A 15,353-nucleotide genomic window follows, 5' to 3' on the forward strand; every position below is an offset into this window, starting at 1 on the left:
TTTGATGGGTAGTTTAAAGTATTTTTGTGTGTGAAGATTAGTCGAGGGACAGTGTCAAATACTTTGTTGATGTTCAATGCCGCTGGTACTATGCGGGAGGAGGGATTTTGGTTGGCTAAATGCATCTATGTTGTGTGAGATCTGTGTGTAGTGTGGTGGAAGAATATTTGGGTCTGAAGTCATGTGTGTGTGTGTGTGTGTGTGTGCGTAGGAGGGGGGGGGGGATATTTTTGTATTCCGTTGTGAATCATTTTATCTCAGAGTTTGGATACTGGGGAGAGAAGTGATATGGGACGGTAGGAGGAAGGGGAGCTGGGCGGTATGGAGGGTTTTAGGATTGGTATTATGTTGGCAAGTTTACAGATGTTAGTCTGGTTGCTGTGTAGCCAGGAGTAGTTGGAATGCAAATGAACCATAGTGTTTCCCGTGAAAGTTCGATATGTTGTCCGGGCCTGCATCAGAAGAGTTCTTTATGTATATATATATATATATATATATATATATATATATATATATATATATATATATATATATATATTTTTTTTTTTTTTTTTTTTTCTTTTCATACTATTCGCCATTTCCCGCGATAGCGAGGTAGCGTTAAGAACAGAGGACTGGGCCTTTGAGGGAATATCCTCACCTGGCCCCCTTCTCTGTTCCTTCTTTTGGAAAATTAAAAAAAAAAAAAAAACGAGAGGGGAGGATTTCCAGCCCCTCGCTCCCTTCCCTTTTAGTCGCCTTCGACACGCAGGGAATACGTGGGAAGTATTCTTTCTCCCCTATCCCCAGGGAATATATATATATATATATATATATATATATATATATATATATATATATATATATATATATATATATATATATTTCTTTTTGCCATTTCCCGCGTTATTAAGGCAGCGTTAAGAACAGAGGACTGAGCCTTTGAGGGAATATCCTCACTTGGCCCGCTCCTCTGTTCCTTCTTTAGGAAAACTAAAAACGAGAGGGGAGGATTTCCAGCGCATGATCTAGTATATGCATATGACCACGAGGAAAATGAAATACGATAAGTTCCCAAGTGCACTTTCGTGTAATGATCACATCGTCAGGGGAGATAGAAGACGTAGAACAGTCAGTTGATGGGACATGGCTGGGAATAGAACCATGGAGTCATAGGTTGATGGGTGAGGAGGCGAAGGTTTTGGAAGCATTGAGGAATGTGTAGAAAGATGTTGGTGTCTGGAAGAGCAGGAGTGGGTATTTTTAAAGGTTTAGTCCCAGCGATGTCTAGTGGTTGGGAGGCATGGGCTATAGATCAGAATGTACGGAGGGTGGAGGTGTTGAAAATGCATTACTTGAGGACAATATGTGGTGTGAGGAGGGTTGATCGAAGAAGTGATAAAGGGATAAGTGAGATATGCGGTAATAAGAATAGTGTGGTTGAAAGAGAAGAAGGTGTCTTAAAATGGTTTGGACATGTGGAGAGAGTGAGTGAGGAGAGAGAGGTTGACATACAGGATTTATGTGTCAGAGGTGGAGGGGACAAGAAGGGAGAGACAGACTTCGAAATGGAAGGATGAAGTGAAGCAGATTTTGAGTTGTCGGGTCCTGGACATGCAGGAGGGTGATGGGCGTGCACAGGATAAACTGAATTGGAGCGATGTGGTATAAAGGGATCGTGCAGACATTGGATTGAACCACGGTATGTGAAGCGGCTGGAGGAAACCATGAAAAAGGTCTGTGGGGCCTGGTTGTGGATAACAGGCTGTGGTTTCGGTGCATTACACATGACACTTTGAGAACTGATATGAACAAATGAGGCCTTTTTTCGTATTTTCCTGACGGTACCTTGCTTATATTGGGAAACGACGAACCATTATGGAAGAAAAAGAAAAAAGAATATATATATATATATATATATATATATATATATATATATATATATATTTTTTTTTTTTTTTTTTTTTTTTTTTCATACTATTCGCCATTTCCCGCGATAGCGAGGTAGCGATATATATATATATATATATATATATATATATATATATATATATATATATATATATATATATATATATATATATATATTACAACACCAGGACCCCTTCTAAAAAGGCTCCTGCAGCTTAAAGGTTGCGCTACAATCAGTAGGATGGACTACTTTTTAGTGAGTAGTTTACTGGCGAGACACGCTCCTTTTCCTTTCCGTATGTTCCCGATACTACAACCTCACTGGGGGTGACCTCATGGAGGTGGAGTCCGGTAACGCCTCTGTGTATAAATTCACTGGTTTCACTGCATTGGACACGGCAGTTAGAGAGTGGATGTGAGTGGATGAAACCGTTTCTTCGTCTGTCCCTGGCGCTGCTTCGCTAACGTGGTAAATGGGGAACGAGAAAAAAGGTGTATATATATATATATATATATATATATATATATATATATATATATATATATATATATATATATATATATATTATATATATATATATATTGGAAAGGATCACAATTTTGCGCATGATCAAGTATATTCCTTTGAGTCCACGGCACTCATTTTCCCAGTGGATTCCTAGGAATATATATATATATATATATATATATATATATATATATATATATATATATATATATATATATATAAATTCATGCGGTTTGGTGGATTATTATTTTATATATGTACAATTGAATTTACTGTGGATAAGATTAAGATAAATATGCAGGAAAAGTTCAAGGTTGAAGAAAGAAAGGTTCAAGTTAGAAATATTCAGTATCCAGGGTAGATTTATCACAGGGTTGTACAGATATCCGGGTGCTTGTCCTTGTGTGTGACCCCAGGGTAAGGTAAAGCACATCGCCTGCTATATCACCTTCCATCATGTGTCCTGACCAGGAGCGTCGAGTCTGGCTGGGACTGGTAGGGTCGAATTTGACTGGGACTGGTAGGGTCGAGTTTGGCTGGGACTGATAGGGTTGAGTCTGGCTGGGACTGGTAGGGTCGACTCCATCTGGGAATGGTAGGGTCGAGTTTCTGTTTCATTCTGGTGCAGACCTGGGAGTCGTGTGTCCTGACCGGTAGGGTCGAATCTAGAACTGGTTAGGTTGAATCTGTGCTTCACTTTGGTGCAGACCTGGGAGTCGTGTCTTGACTGGTAGGGTCGAGTAGAGGACTGGTAGGGTCTAATGTGGAACTGGTAGGGTTGAGTTTCTGCTTCGCTTTGGTGCAGACCTGGGAGTCGTGCGCCCTGACTGTAAGGGTCGAGTAGGGGAATGGTAGGGTCGAATCTGGAACTGGTTGGGTTGAATCTGTGCTCCACTTTGGTGCAGACCTGGGAGTCGGTGTTTCCGGCTGGGGCGTGTGTGAGGAGCGGCCCAAGGTTACTATTGTCAACATTCGGCTCAACATTCTTGACTTACTTCTAAGTCCAACTTTTTCTCTTAAAATTGCTCTATGTATATAGAGAGAAAGTTTTTAAAGCATCATTTAAAGTCATTGCTGTAAATAGAATATATTTTCTGGACAATATATGCTGATGCCGGTATCTTTATGTTATGAAAATTGTCACCATTGACATACGTTGTTTATGTCAGTAGTTATGAGAGTGTATGACATGAACAGAAAACATAATATTGTTTGGTTGTAAGGTCAAGTGATCACTAGTGTGATTGTTGCAAAGACGAAGCAATGTTGTCACAGACTGTGCACGTTTGGTTTAGAATGTTTTCGTATATGATAATATGATAACGGGTGGTAGTGGCAGCAGCACACCTCCTGCGCCCATATGTTATCTCGTGTATCCACGCTTATTTTCTTGCTCTACCCTGGGTCGGCCCAGGTGTATGAGCTGTGTTCAACGATGGTTCTGTCGCCCATGTCACTCACCAATATTATTCTGGTGAATTTACAGAAATTCAGATGAAGAGGAACCTTGAGCAATGTATAAAAGGAGATGTTGCCCATGTGAGACACAGATATTTTATTTGTAGTAAATTTAAGATTTTACTTCGTAGTTCTCACGGGTGAACATTAAAGTTTTGGAAGTATATCAGACGCCAACCAAGGAAGAAACTCATAGTTTTTATGGACAACAGGTCAGATGCCAAGTTCACTGGATAGAAAAATGACATCCTAAGTTCCCTGAGCCTGGAGCTCTAATGTGACTAGGCTTTTGTCATTGTGGTTTAGTTTTTTTTGCCACACTGTAGGAGTCACTGCTGTGACCAGTCATGGGAAGCTTAGCATGGCCGAGTTCGAGGTGTACTTTCAATAGTGTTGAATACATGACAGTGTAGCCAGATTCCTGTGGTCATAAGAGCATGCATACTCACGCCAGACCTTGAATGTTGCGCGAACACGTACTCGTTGCACATTATCTCTAGCGCCCAATGGTAACCTTAACGTGGTGTGTCTCTAACTGTACTCTCTGTTTTTCACTTTCTCATTTTCTTTTCCTTTTCCATTCTCATTTCTCGTAGAGATAACGGCGCCGTGTTAGTGGCTGTGTTGGTGTGACGGCTATGGGAGCTCTTGCTGACCTCACCGCCACTCACCCATTACTACGCTCACGGACACACTGGCTAGGCTTTCACTGTCGTCCGACACTAGGCTTCCCTACCACAGGTTACGTCTCGTGTCTTGAGCTACAGATTTGTATGATCATTGGATGTATAAAAGACAGACGATGACAGTCTCGCCCAAAGCGATTTTTCACTCGCGATGCAACCACAGGCAGGCGGAGTTCGGTAACACACACACACTTGTATATATATATATATATATATATATATATATATATATATATATATATATATATATATATATATATATATATATATATATATGAACATAGTGCAGAGAAACGCGCACCTTCATAAAACATACAAACCTCCAACAGCCAGGATCGAACCCGGGACCCCCTGTGCAAGAGGCGGGAATGTTATCCGCTAGAGAATGGGCCTATGGGCCTATATATATACATATATTTGGTTACACCTTGGGAGTTACCGCTATCATCCACGTGTCTGTACCACGTAGCAGCCCTGCCCATGATTCTTCTGTATCTGTCCAACTCCAAAGTTTCCTTATACATGTAAGCCATGCAGCAGTGAGGGGCAAGCGCATGGCCAGGCCTCTCTGCTATCTGGACTCCTTTGTTAAACGGGAATACCCGACATGCGTCACATGGTGAGACAACAGTTTCATACTGACCAACTTCACCTCCGTCCAGACTACTGCCCAACAACACACCCACGTTCATTCACTCCCGTTTTTGACTCCCTCCTTCCATTTCTAATTTGATCTCCCCTATCCCCTTGTTCTTACTACATATATTCTCTTTGTCACCCTCTTGTATATAAACTGCATAAGTTAATTGCTATTTTTATATGAAAAGGGGAATTTGACTGTAAATATGAATAAAACAAATTTATCAGTTTTAATAGGATTGACAGATAGTTGGGATGTTAGTTTAGACGGAGAAAACTTGGAGGAACTAAAGTGTTTTGATACCAAATGGTGGACATTGCAGCGAGTGGAACCATGAAAGCGGAAGTCAGTCATGGTGGGAGAGAGAGAGAGAGAGAGAGAGAGAGAGAGAGAGAGAGAGAGAGAGAGAGAGAGAGAGAGAGAGAGAGAGAGAGCGAAGGTTTTTGGAGCGCTGAAGAATGTGTGGAGAGATCGTTATCTGGGAGAGCGAAAATGGGTATGTTTGAAGGTATAGTGGTCCCGATGTTCTATGAATGCGAGGCATAGGCAAAAGATGAGGATGTGCAGAGAATGAAGGTATCGGAAAGGAAATGTTTGAGGAGCATGTGTGGTGGGAGGTGGTTTGATTAAGTGATAAAAGGGTAAGGGAGAGTTATAATAATGAGAAGAGTGTGGCTAGGGGAGCGGAAGAGGGTGAGGTGAAATAGTTTGGACATACAGAGAAAATGACTGGGGAGGGGTTGACATATATGATGAGTGTTTGAGAAGTGGAAGTGACAAGAAGAAATGGGAGACCAAACTGGAGATGGAAGGATGGAGTGAAAATTATTCTGAGGTGATGCTGGCCTTAACACTATGAGGGTGAAAGGCATTCACGGGGCACAGTGAATTGGAACGGTGTGATATACAGGAACTGTCAGTGGACTGAACCAGGACATGTGAAGCGTCCGGGGTAAACCATGGAAAGGTCTGTGGGGCCTGGTTGTAGTTTTTGTGCATTACACATGACAGCTAGAGTATGGATGTGAGCGAATGCGGCCTTTATCTGTTCCCGGCGCTACCCAAGAAACGGCCAACACGTGCTTTATATATATATATATATATATATATATATATATATATATATATATATATATATATATATATATATATATATATATATATATTAGCGTTAATGGGATGGCCTTAATTAGGCCTCAAATGCCCGTGTCGTCTCTGGTAACGTAAAGAAAAATATATATACAGATAGACTGATAGACAGATAGATAGATTTAGACATATGTGTGTTTGTGTGTGTGTGAGAGAGAGAGAGAGAGAGAGAGAGAGAGAGAGAGAGAGAGAGAGAGAGAGAGAGAGAGAGAGAGAGAGAGAGAGAGAGAGAGTTTAGGATGACGAGTAAAGACAGATGAGAACTATAGGGTTTTATTCCTCTAAATGTATGCTTGTACATACTTCAGGGAGACAGTAAGACACAGGACTGTCGTACATCCCTGCAGGTCACGCCTTACTTTGTTGGACGCCGTTTCAAGTTCCCCCGCTGCCTCTGGTCCCCAGCCCCATCACCCCTACGTACTATGCCATTTTCGTTGCTGGTTTTGTCCTGTTGTTGGGCCGCTCCCAATGGTTTTCCCGCTTATTTGTTATTCCGTCATGCATCATTTCAACCCCTTGCCACCTTGTCTAGGTGGAGAACGAATGCAGTCGTTTTCTTTGACGAAATATATATTTTATTTATGTTCGCTGATCCTTTCAGTCATACCTCTACCAGTTTCTCTATAGTGCGTAGCCGAACGTCCACTATGTGGTATATACAGTATACCACACTATCCTCGCTGATACGTCGCCTATTTTCATGCCTGACAAAGTAGCAAAGTTTATTCCCGTCTTCTGCAAGCACCTATTTATATCTGAAGTCTTTCTTGCATTTGAGACTTTCCTCTTCCGGCAAGTGGTCATGACGGCATTCTCTAATTGGTCTGAAAAAGACCTCAGTGATAACGTCAGGCTTTGCTCTTTGGTCAAGAGCCGAAAGATGATGAATAAAATCATTCTTGTTGTTGGGTTTACAGTAAACTGAGAGATTTGTGACCTGGTCAGCCCTCCACATTCTTGTGTATGAAAATGACATTTCTCCATTCTTCTCCACATATATATATATATATATATATATATATATATATATATATATATATATATATATATATATATATATATATATATATATATATGGTTACACCGTTCAGTGTTAGTATCCTTGGGAGTTACCGCTATTACATCATCCACGTGTCTGTACCACGTAGCACCCCTGCCCATGATTCTTCTGTATCTGTCCAACTCCAAAGTTTCCTTACACATGTAAACCATGCAGCAGTGAGGGGCAAGCGTATGGCCAGGCCTCTCTGCTATCTGGACTCCTTTGTTAAACGGGAATACCCGACATGCGTCACATAGTGAGACACCAGTTTCACACTGACCAACTTCACTTCCGTCCAGACTCCTGCCCAACAACACACCCACGTACCACATGGGCCTCTGTTTGCCCTTCCTGCTCAACGACACACCCACGTACCACATGGGCCTCTGTTTGCCCTTCCTGCCCAACAACACACCCACGTACCACACGGGCCTCTGTTTGCCCTTCCTGCCCAACAACACACCCACGTACCACATGGGCCTCTATTTGCCCTTCCTGCCCAACAACACACCCACGTACCACATGGGCCTCTATTTGCCCTTCCTGCTCAACGACACACCCACGTACCACACGGGCCTCCGCTTGCTCTTCCTGCCCAACGACACACCCACGTACCACACGGACCTCCGTTTGCTCTTCACTCAAAAAGTAGGTGTCACTCTGATGTAAAGTCGAGTCATGTATTGTTACGTGTGAGGTGATCTTCCTGTGAAGGACGGGCCACTTACCGATATTTGAAAGATATTTCGATTTTCTTTTTTCTGTCCAATACATTATTGTTATTGTTATTATTGTTATTATTATTATTATTATTATTATTATTATTATTATTATTATTATTATTATGGAACCCCAGAAAAAAAGGAATCCTGCATCTTCAAGGCTCTCCAAGCAGGAGCAGGGAAATGATGGACTTCCTTGAGCAAGAACGTCTGTGTTGAAATCATTTCTTTCCATTCATTGACAATGTTACACGCTCGTCGAAGGCGAGTTCTTCCTTCCAGACCCCGCTAACATCATAATATATATTTTTTTTTCTCGCATATTCGCCATTTCCCGCGTTAGCAAGGTACCGTTAAGAACAGAGGACTGAGCCTTAAGGGGAATATCCTCACTTGGCCCCCTTCTCTGTTCCTTCTTTTGGAAAAATTAAAACAGGAGGGGAGGATTTCCAGCCCCCGCTCTCTCCCCTTTGAGTCGCCTTTGACGACATGCAGGGAATACGTGGGAAGTATTTTTCCTCCCCTGTATATATATATATATATATATATATATATATATATATATATATATATATATATATATATATATCTTTTTTCCTGACCCAAGAGTCCATTCTGTCTTTATGAGGCTTCTTCAGCACTCAGAAAGTTGACTACGTCCACCGGTCGGGACCAGAGATCACGATGTGTTGTGATGTGTGTAGCGTCTATGTGCAGAGCGTGCAGGGCATTTGAGCAGTATGTGCTGGATGCCTTCTTTATGGCTAACTGTGTCGTGGGCATGAAGTGTCAGTCTTGGGATGTGTTAGATCTGTGTAGTGGTGGATGGTGTCCAGAGCGTTAGCTGGGGGGTTTGTCTAGGGAGTGTGGTTTCTCGTGGTTGTATGTCTGGTGAGCTGGGGTTTGAAACTGAGTTGGGAGGTCGATTGCTTCGTGCTTGTCGGGTTCCTTCACTGTGCATGGGTTTCGTCAGTGTTATGCTTGTTGGGGGGTGGGGAGATCTGTGAGGAGAGGTTACTGACGTGTGAGGCACGTTGGAGTGTTGTATATTATAGACTGGGTGCCGAACATGTGAGGTGGGTCTCTGTTAGGAGGAACTGTGTTTCATTGTGAAGGTGTTGAGTGTTTGTGGTTGCTGGGCAGCCAAGTGATTGTTCTGAGTGTTCTCTGTTGTGTGGTTTGCGACTTTGATTATCTTTCATTGCTTATGAGAGTGTGGAGGACCAGGCTGGCGAGGCCTAGTTTAAAGTGGAGCGGATGAAGTGTTTATAAAGGTTTTGTTTCGTTTGTCCAAATCTGGTGCCAGGTAGTGTTCTGAGGTTCTTTGATTTGTATGTTGCTTTTGTGTTTATGTTATTGGTATGAGGAGTGATTGTCATGTGTGTATCGTATATGACGGCTAGAATGGTTGGTGCTTTGTTCAGTAGAAGAGACTGTCTATCCAAGGTGACTGGAGGATGTGAGCTGGATTCGTGTCTGTCTGGGATTAAAAGAGGAATTCAAGACTTGTGTGGAGGTGCAGACATTCTGCTCCGGGTGAGCCATTGTTCCTAACTGTGTAATGTGTTGTTTCATAATTGATGTTGCTACTGTGGTGTCAGGATGTTGTGATGTGAGCGTCAGCGAAAGAAGCTTCATGATGAGTTTGCCTGAGATGATGGGAGGTCGTGTAGGAAGAGACTGAAGAATGTTGTAGAAAGAACTGCTCTTGACTTACTCCACTGAAGAGTTATTGAGGTGAAGCCATTGTGAATGACGCTGGCATGACGTCCAACTATGAGACTGGCCAACCACTTTTTGTCATTGTTGGGTATGTTGGCGTCAAGTTGTTGTTTTCTTTCTTTTTTTTTTTTTGGAGAAATTATCGTGGGACAGATGTCAAATGCTTTGTTGATGTGTGTTGCCTCTCGTCTTCTGAGGGAGGGGAGACTGTGTTTGGCTAAATCCATCTAAGATATGATGTGTGAGGTCAGTGTGTGGTGTAGCAGAAGAATGTTTGGGTCGAAAGTCATGTTGTGTGGGTGAGGTTATTTTTCTTTTTTTTTTTGGATCATTTTATCTCAGAGTTTGGATACTGGGGAGAGAAGTGATATGGGACGGTAGGAGGAAGGGGAGCTGGGTGGTATGGGGGGTTTTAGGATTGGTATTATGTTGGCAAGTTTACAGATGTTAGTCTGGTTGCTGTGTAGTCAGGTATATCCGGAAGGTAGCCTTCATTGGTTCTGATATTGAGACGTGGCTACATACGGCCACTCGCCAGGTTATTGCTGGCAGGCTGTGTTCTGTACGACAGGTCTATACTCAGGCTTCACTGTGTACAGTACTACGTACTGGATGGGTAACAGTCGTAGCGACGTTCTTAAAGCAAGATTTTTTCTTTTATGGAAAGTTAGTTAAGAAATCTTGATTTTCTTACTATTATCTTAGATTCTGTCAATACGGCTGCAGCCAGAGCTATCGACAATGTGCGGTTCACCGCCATCGACGGTCCTGTGTTGTTAGTGGGTGGCTGGTGGTAGCGCCCCTAGCGGCTGGTGACCACACTTCCAGATTTTGGCGGGAGAGTCCCGCCTTCCAGCTGTTTCTCCCTCTGTCCCGTAAGAACTCCAAGGAACACAAAAATGTCTTTTCTTTGGTAAATGATGAATTTAAATGTCCCGCGTTATCAAAGTTATTGTTACTAAGAGATATGACTTCGCAAAACTTTTGGTTCCCAACGCAAACTTAAAGAATACATGTCCTACCATATTCTAAACTGTATTTCCTTCGTTCATTATGGTAAGAAGAGCAATGAATTCATATAAGTCTACCCTGCTCTCATATTATAGACTTTGTTTTCATATATTGTCGATTAGATATGTATACATTATCATGTCCTTATTGTGGCTTTCACTTCTATATGGTTGTGACGTTTTGTCATGGTCTTCCTGACTAAAGTATATGAAATTATTTTCCTCATTTTTTCACATTTCCAATGTTGTTGTCTGTCACAACTTATTTCTAAGAAATCTGAGGCCTGGTTGTATGGTAGTGCTGGTCAAGGTGCCAGCGACTCCGTCTGTCTTGATGCGAAAGGTATTGATGTAACTGACCTGTGATTATTCGTGTTGGTAGAATAGGAGGGAAAGCATTATAGAATTTCGTTAAGACGGAGCATAATGAGCACTAAGGTGGTTACCAGGGGAAAGGATTCAGAGATTATTCCTTGCCCTAAAGCCACATTTTCTGAGACAGAATAATTGTCCTGCTTTAATGAAACCAGTTTTGAAAACCTGTGTCCAGAGCCCTGGCTGGCCTGTGTGCTGTGTGGACACTCAAGCGACAGCCTTCCACCAAATATTTGGAAAGACAGATAATGAAAATATTTCAGCTGCCCAAGTTGTGACAAATCCAGATTAAGTTTAAATTTTTAGGAAAATAAGTTTGTTTTCCCATATTGAGTCAACAAGCGAAGTCTCGCTTTTGACTCTTAGACTCTCTGGTCACATGACCTCATTGTGGTAGACACACAGCAAGCGGTATAATGTAGTGTATGCAGGAGGCAGGTCATTATGGCAGGGGTATCGTCTCGTGACCGGTGTGACTTGTCATATTAACCTGGAGTCTTGTGTGTGTTGTCCCACAGGATGGTGGGGAGGGGGTCTCCTTCGTCCGCTCCACCACCACCCCTACCAACGGCGGCGCCCAAGCTGAGTTCACCCCCTACGGCTACGTCTCCAGGCCGGGATCCACCCCCCTCAGGTAAGTGTCCTCCTCCTCCTCCTCCTCCTCTGGTGAAGATTGTGAGAGTGTCAGGTGTGCGGGTGCGAGTGTGGGCCTCCCTTACCTCGTCCTACAGCTGAGCTAGGCAGCCGATGTATCCAGCTGGGACCAACCCTCACTGCTGCAGCTGACGTGGTCGTCACGTGCAACAACCGAGATCAACAAGTGCGATAGACTTGACTGCTGTTCCTAGTATTAGTCAGGAGGTTGTGGTGTCCGGCTGAACGCTGGTAACCATAAGCTGGAGCTGTAAGGCTCCACCTCAGTGTACCTGTATGTCTCAGACCGTGACAGGTTATGTCCTCTGCCCGGGAACACTTGTTTTCGTAAAGCCAAGATGCAGTGTTCAGTCAGGTCCCCTCTACCCCCCTAGCGTCACCACCCGTGACCTAGTCTACTGACTGTTGGACCAGAAGCCCTTCAGTTCCACACGCCGGGTGCCCTCAGGTCGGTAGGTCTTGACCGTATCTTTTATCAGCTTGGTCAGTGTACTGTACTGTAAAAGAAACCGGGTTTTGTAACACGTAGGAAAACGTTATAGGAAGATAGTTGATGTTAGAACCTCACATGAGGGAACGTATGTGGGTAGCGTCGTTCGCGAGAACTACCATCAACTGTCACACAGAGACTGACCAGAGAACAGATTAATTACCTTCACACCACAGCCTCCATAACACACCACTTACCAAACACATAGAGTAACGCACCTCTTGTGTAACACTGTCATGTAATACCGAGGTGGCTGGCGTCCATCATGATGATGTGGTGGCACACGACCCCCAGCGTCACCTGCACCCCTCCTTGCATACTGCACGGGCCCGACACCACCCAGCTCTGCTGTGATTCCCGCGCGACGCTGACGGACTTGCGGTAGTTTAGCCCGCCTCATTTTCCCCGAGGATGATGCAGATCCGAGCCAAGTGTGTGGGAGTAATGTGTTCGTACACGGAGATGAGCCCAGCTGGGAGGTGGACCCGCCTGGATGAGGCGGGGAGGGTGAGTTGATCGTGTTGTGAGCAGTCTTCCAGCTGGAGCGCCTCTGGTTATTACTTCTTCCGGGAGAAGAAAAAAAACTGGTTGTTCAGGTCTGATCAGCGGTGGGTGGAACAAGCCCCCAGCAGGAAGGTTGTTAACCTGGTGTTACTGTTGTTCTGTTGTCGTGGTACGTCTGCCACCTCAACACATTTGGTCACACTCCTAAATTCACACACACACACATTGTTTCTTTAATGATACCGTAAGGAATTTCACGGTTGTGTCGTAAATAGAGAGTTATGAAGATGGGATGAGGTAAAGTATCGCCAGAGAGGTGGAGTAGTGGATTATGAGGGTGGGTTGTGGTGGTATGGTGTAGTGGGTATAGCATGAGGGGTGAAGGGTTCATGTGTGGGATACACTGGTGCTGCCCACACTGTTCCACTCGCTCCTGTCACATCACCATCATTCACTACCAGGGCACCACCAAAGACAACATTACCAGGGCACCATCAAAGACACCATTACCAGGGCACCATCAAAGACAACATTACCAGGGCACCATCAAAGACACCATTACCAGGGCACCATCAAAGACACCATTACCAGAGCACCACCAAAGACACCACTACCAGGGCACCATCAAAGACACCACTACCAGGGCACCATCAAAGACACCACTACCAGGGCACCACCAAAGACACCACCACCAGGGCACCATCAAAGACACCATTACCAGGGCACCATCAAAGACACCACCACCAGGGCACCATCAAAGACACCACTACCAGGGCACCATCAAAGACGCCATTACCAGGGCACCACCAAAGACACCACCACCAGGGCACCATCAAAGACACCACTACCAGGGCACCACCAAAGACACCACTACCAGGGCACCATCAAAGACACCATTACCAGGGCACCATCAAAGACACCATTACCAGGGCACCATCAAAGACACCACTACCAGGTCACCACCAGACACCACCAACGATACCACTACCAGGGCACTACCAGACACCACCACCAGGGCACCACCAAAGACACTACTACCAGGACACCACCTTAGGGACCACAACAAAAACACAGAGCGGGGTGAGTGAAGTGCAGCAGTCTCCTCTGGTTGTAGCACCTCACAATGTACGTACTGACGCAGACCCACGGTCACCAGTGCCACCCTGTCTTTAAACACAAGTAACGAAGTGGAAATATTGCCAACAACAGGACTGACAACATGGAAATATATTTAGGTGAGTGACTAGGTAATTATGTTATGAGGAAAGAGTAAGGCTGGGTGAGCCAGACTGGCCATCTTCATAAAGAATAACATCAAATTCCTGGAGGTATGAAGAGATGGTGATATCTTCAGACAGGACGTCATGGGTAAGAATTACTGTAGGAAAAAAAAAATGCAGGGAACTAGAGCAGCCCAGAGCAGGTCTACGGTGATGATAATGAGGAAACGATGAAGATGGGCGGCCAGACTCTTCCTAAAAGATGATCATCCGTAATAAGCAACTTACATTGCAAGGATGTGGTAGACTGGGAGAACTTTTGTGGCCCCGGGGTCAGGGAGATATGAACGTCTCTGTTTCTTTAATGTACAGTGAACGTAACGTATTGGCTGGTCATGCAACGTTCTATAAGATCTGTGGGGAAGACACGTCATCACTACTTGGCTCTCTCTCTCTGTATACAACACGTAATGGAAATAAGACACATCGAAAATGAACTCACGAGGAAGAATCTGTGAGGAACTAAATAAGTTGAAGGTGCGAAGGTGGACGATGATACTACCCCACTGTTAGAAAGGGAGAGAGCGGAAGTTTTGGAAGGTATAACGATGGACAGACACGACATAATTGGGCTGTTAGAACAACTAGACCCATACTGAGTACATGGACCCGATGAAGTCTCGACATTTATCCCGAAGCAGTCCGCTGAGGCACTTGCTAAGTCTCTGGAATCACTGTTCAGTCGGACGCTAGAGGAAGGGGTATTTTTAAAGATGTGTAGGAGGGCAAATGTCGTGCTTATCTTTAAGAAAGGTGGCCAGGGTATGGCACTGTACTACAGGCCTGATTCACTCACAACTGTGGTTTGTAAGACTACAGAAAAGGTAGTCAGAAAGAAGATAAATGACCTCCTTCAAAGATGAAGTTTCATAACTGAGAGCCAACACCACTGTAGGAAAAATATGTCCTGCATCACCAACTCGTTAGACTACTACTACAGGATGAACTGGGTCTTATACCAAAGACATGGATGGGCAGACTGTGTGTTCTTAGACTGCCGGAAAGCATTTGACACTGTACCCCGTCGGAGGTTGACTAGGAAGCCAGAGCTGCGTTCTGGAATAAGGGGTAAATTCCTTTGCTGGATTTAGGAATAAAGGAGGCAGGTAAGAGACACATTCTCAAGATGAACTGAGGTTTGTAAGATGAGTATTGGAAAGCCCGGCCTCGGGGCCACTGTTGTGATGAACATGTTTGCGGATGATGCCAAAATCATGAGA

At 44.1% G+C, this 15,353-nt stretch overlaps 1 protein-coding gene across 2 annotated transcripts in view; it reads left to right on the forward strand.

Moving 5' to 3' along the window:
* LOC139751577 (uncharacterized) overlaps positions 1-15,353 on the forward strand; it is a 192,275-nt gene that overhangs the window by 83,149 nt on the left and 93,773 nt on the right. For both annotated transcript variants that reach the window (XM_071667159.1, XM_071667160.1), the window contains exon 2: positions 11,724-11,839. In XM_071667159.1, the coding sequence (XP_071523260.1) occupies positions 11,724-11,839 (116 nt within the window). The remainder of the gene's footprint in view (positions 1-11,723; positions 11,840-15,353) is intronic.

The sequence above is a fragment of the Panulirus ornatus genome, chromosome 11 (assembly GCF_036320965.1).
Source record: "Panulirus ornatus isolate Po-2019 chromosome 11, ASM3632096v1, whole genome shotgun sequence".
Classification (NCBI taxonomy): Eukaryota; Metazoa; Arthropoda; class Malacostraca; order Decapoda; family Palinuridae; genus Panulirus; species Panulirus ornatus.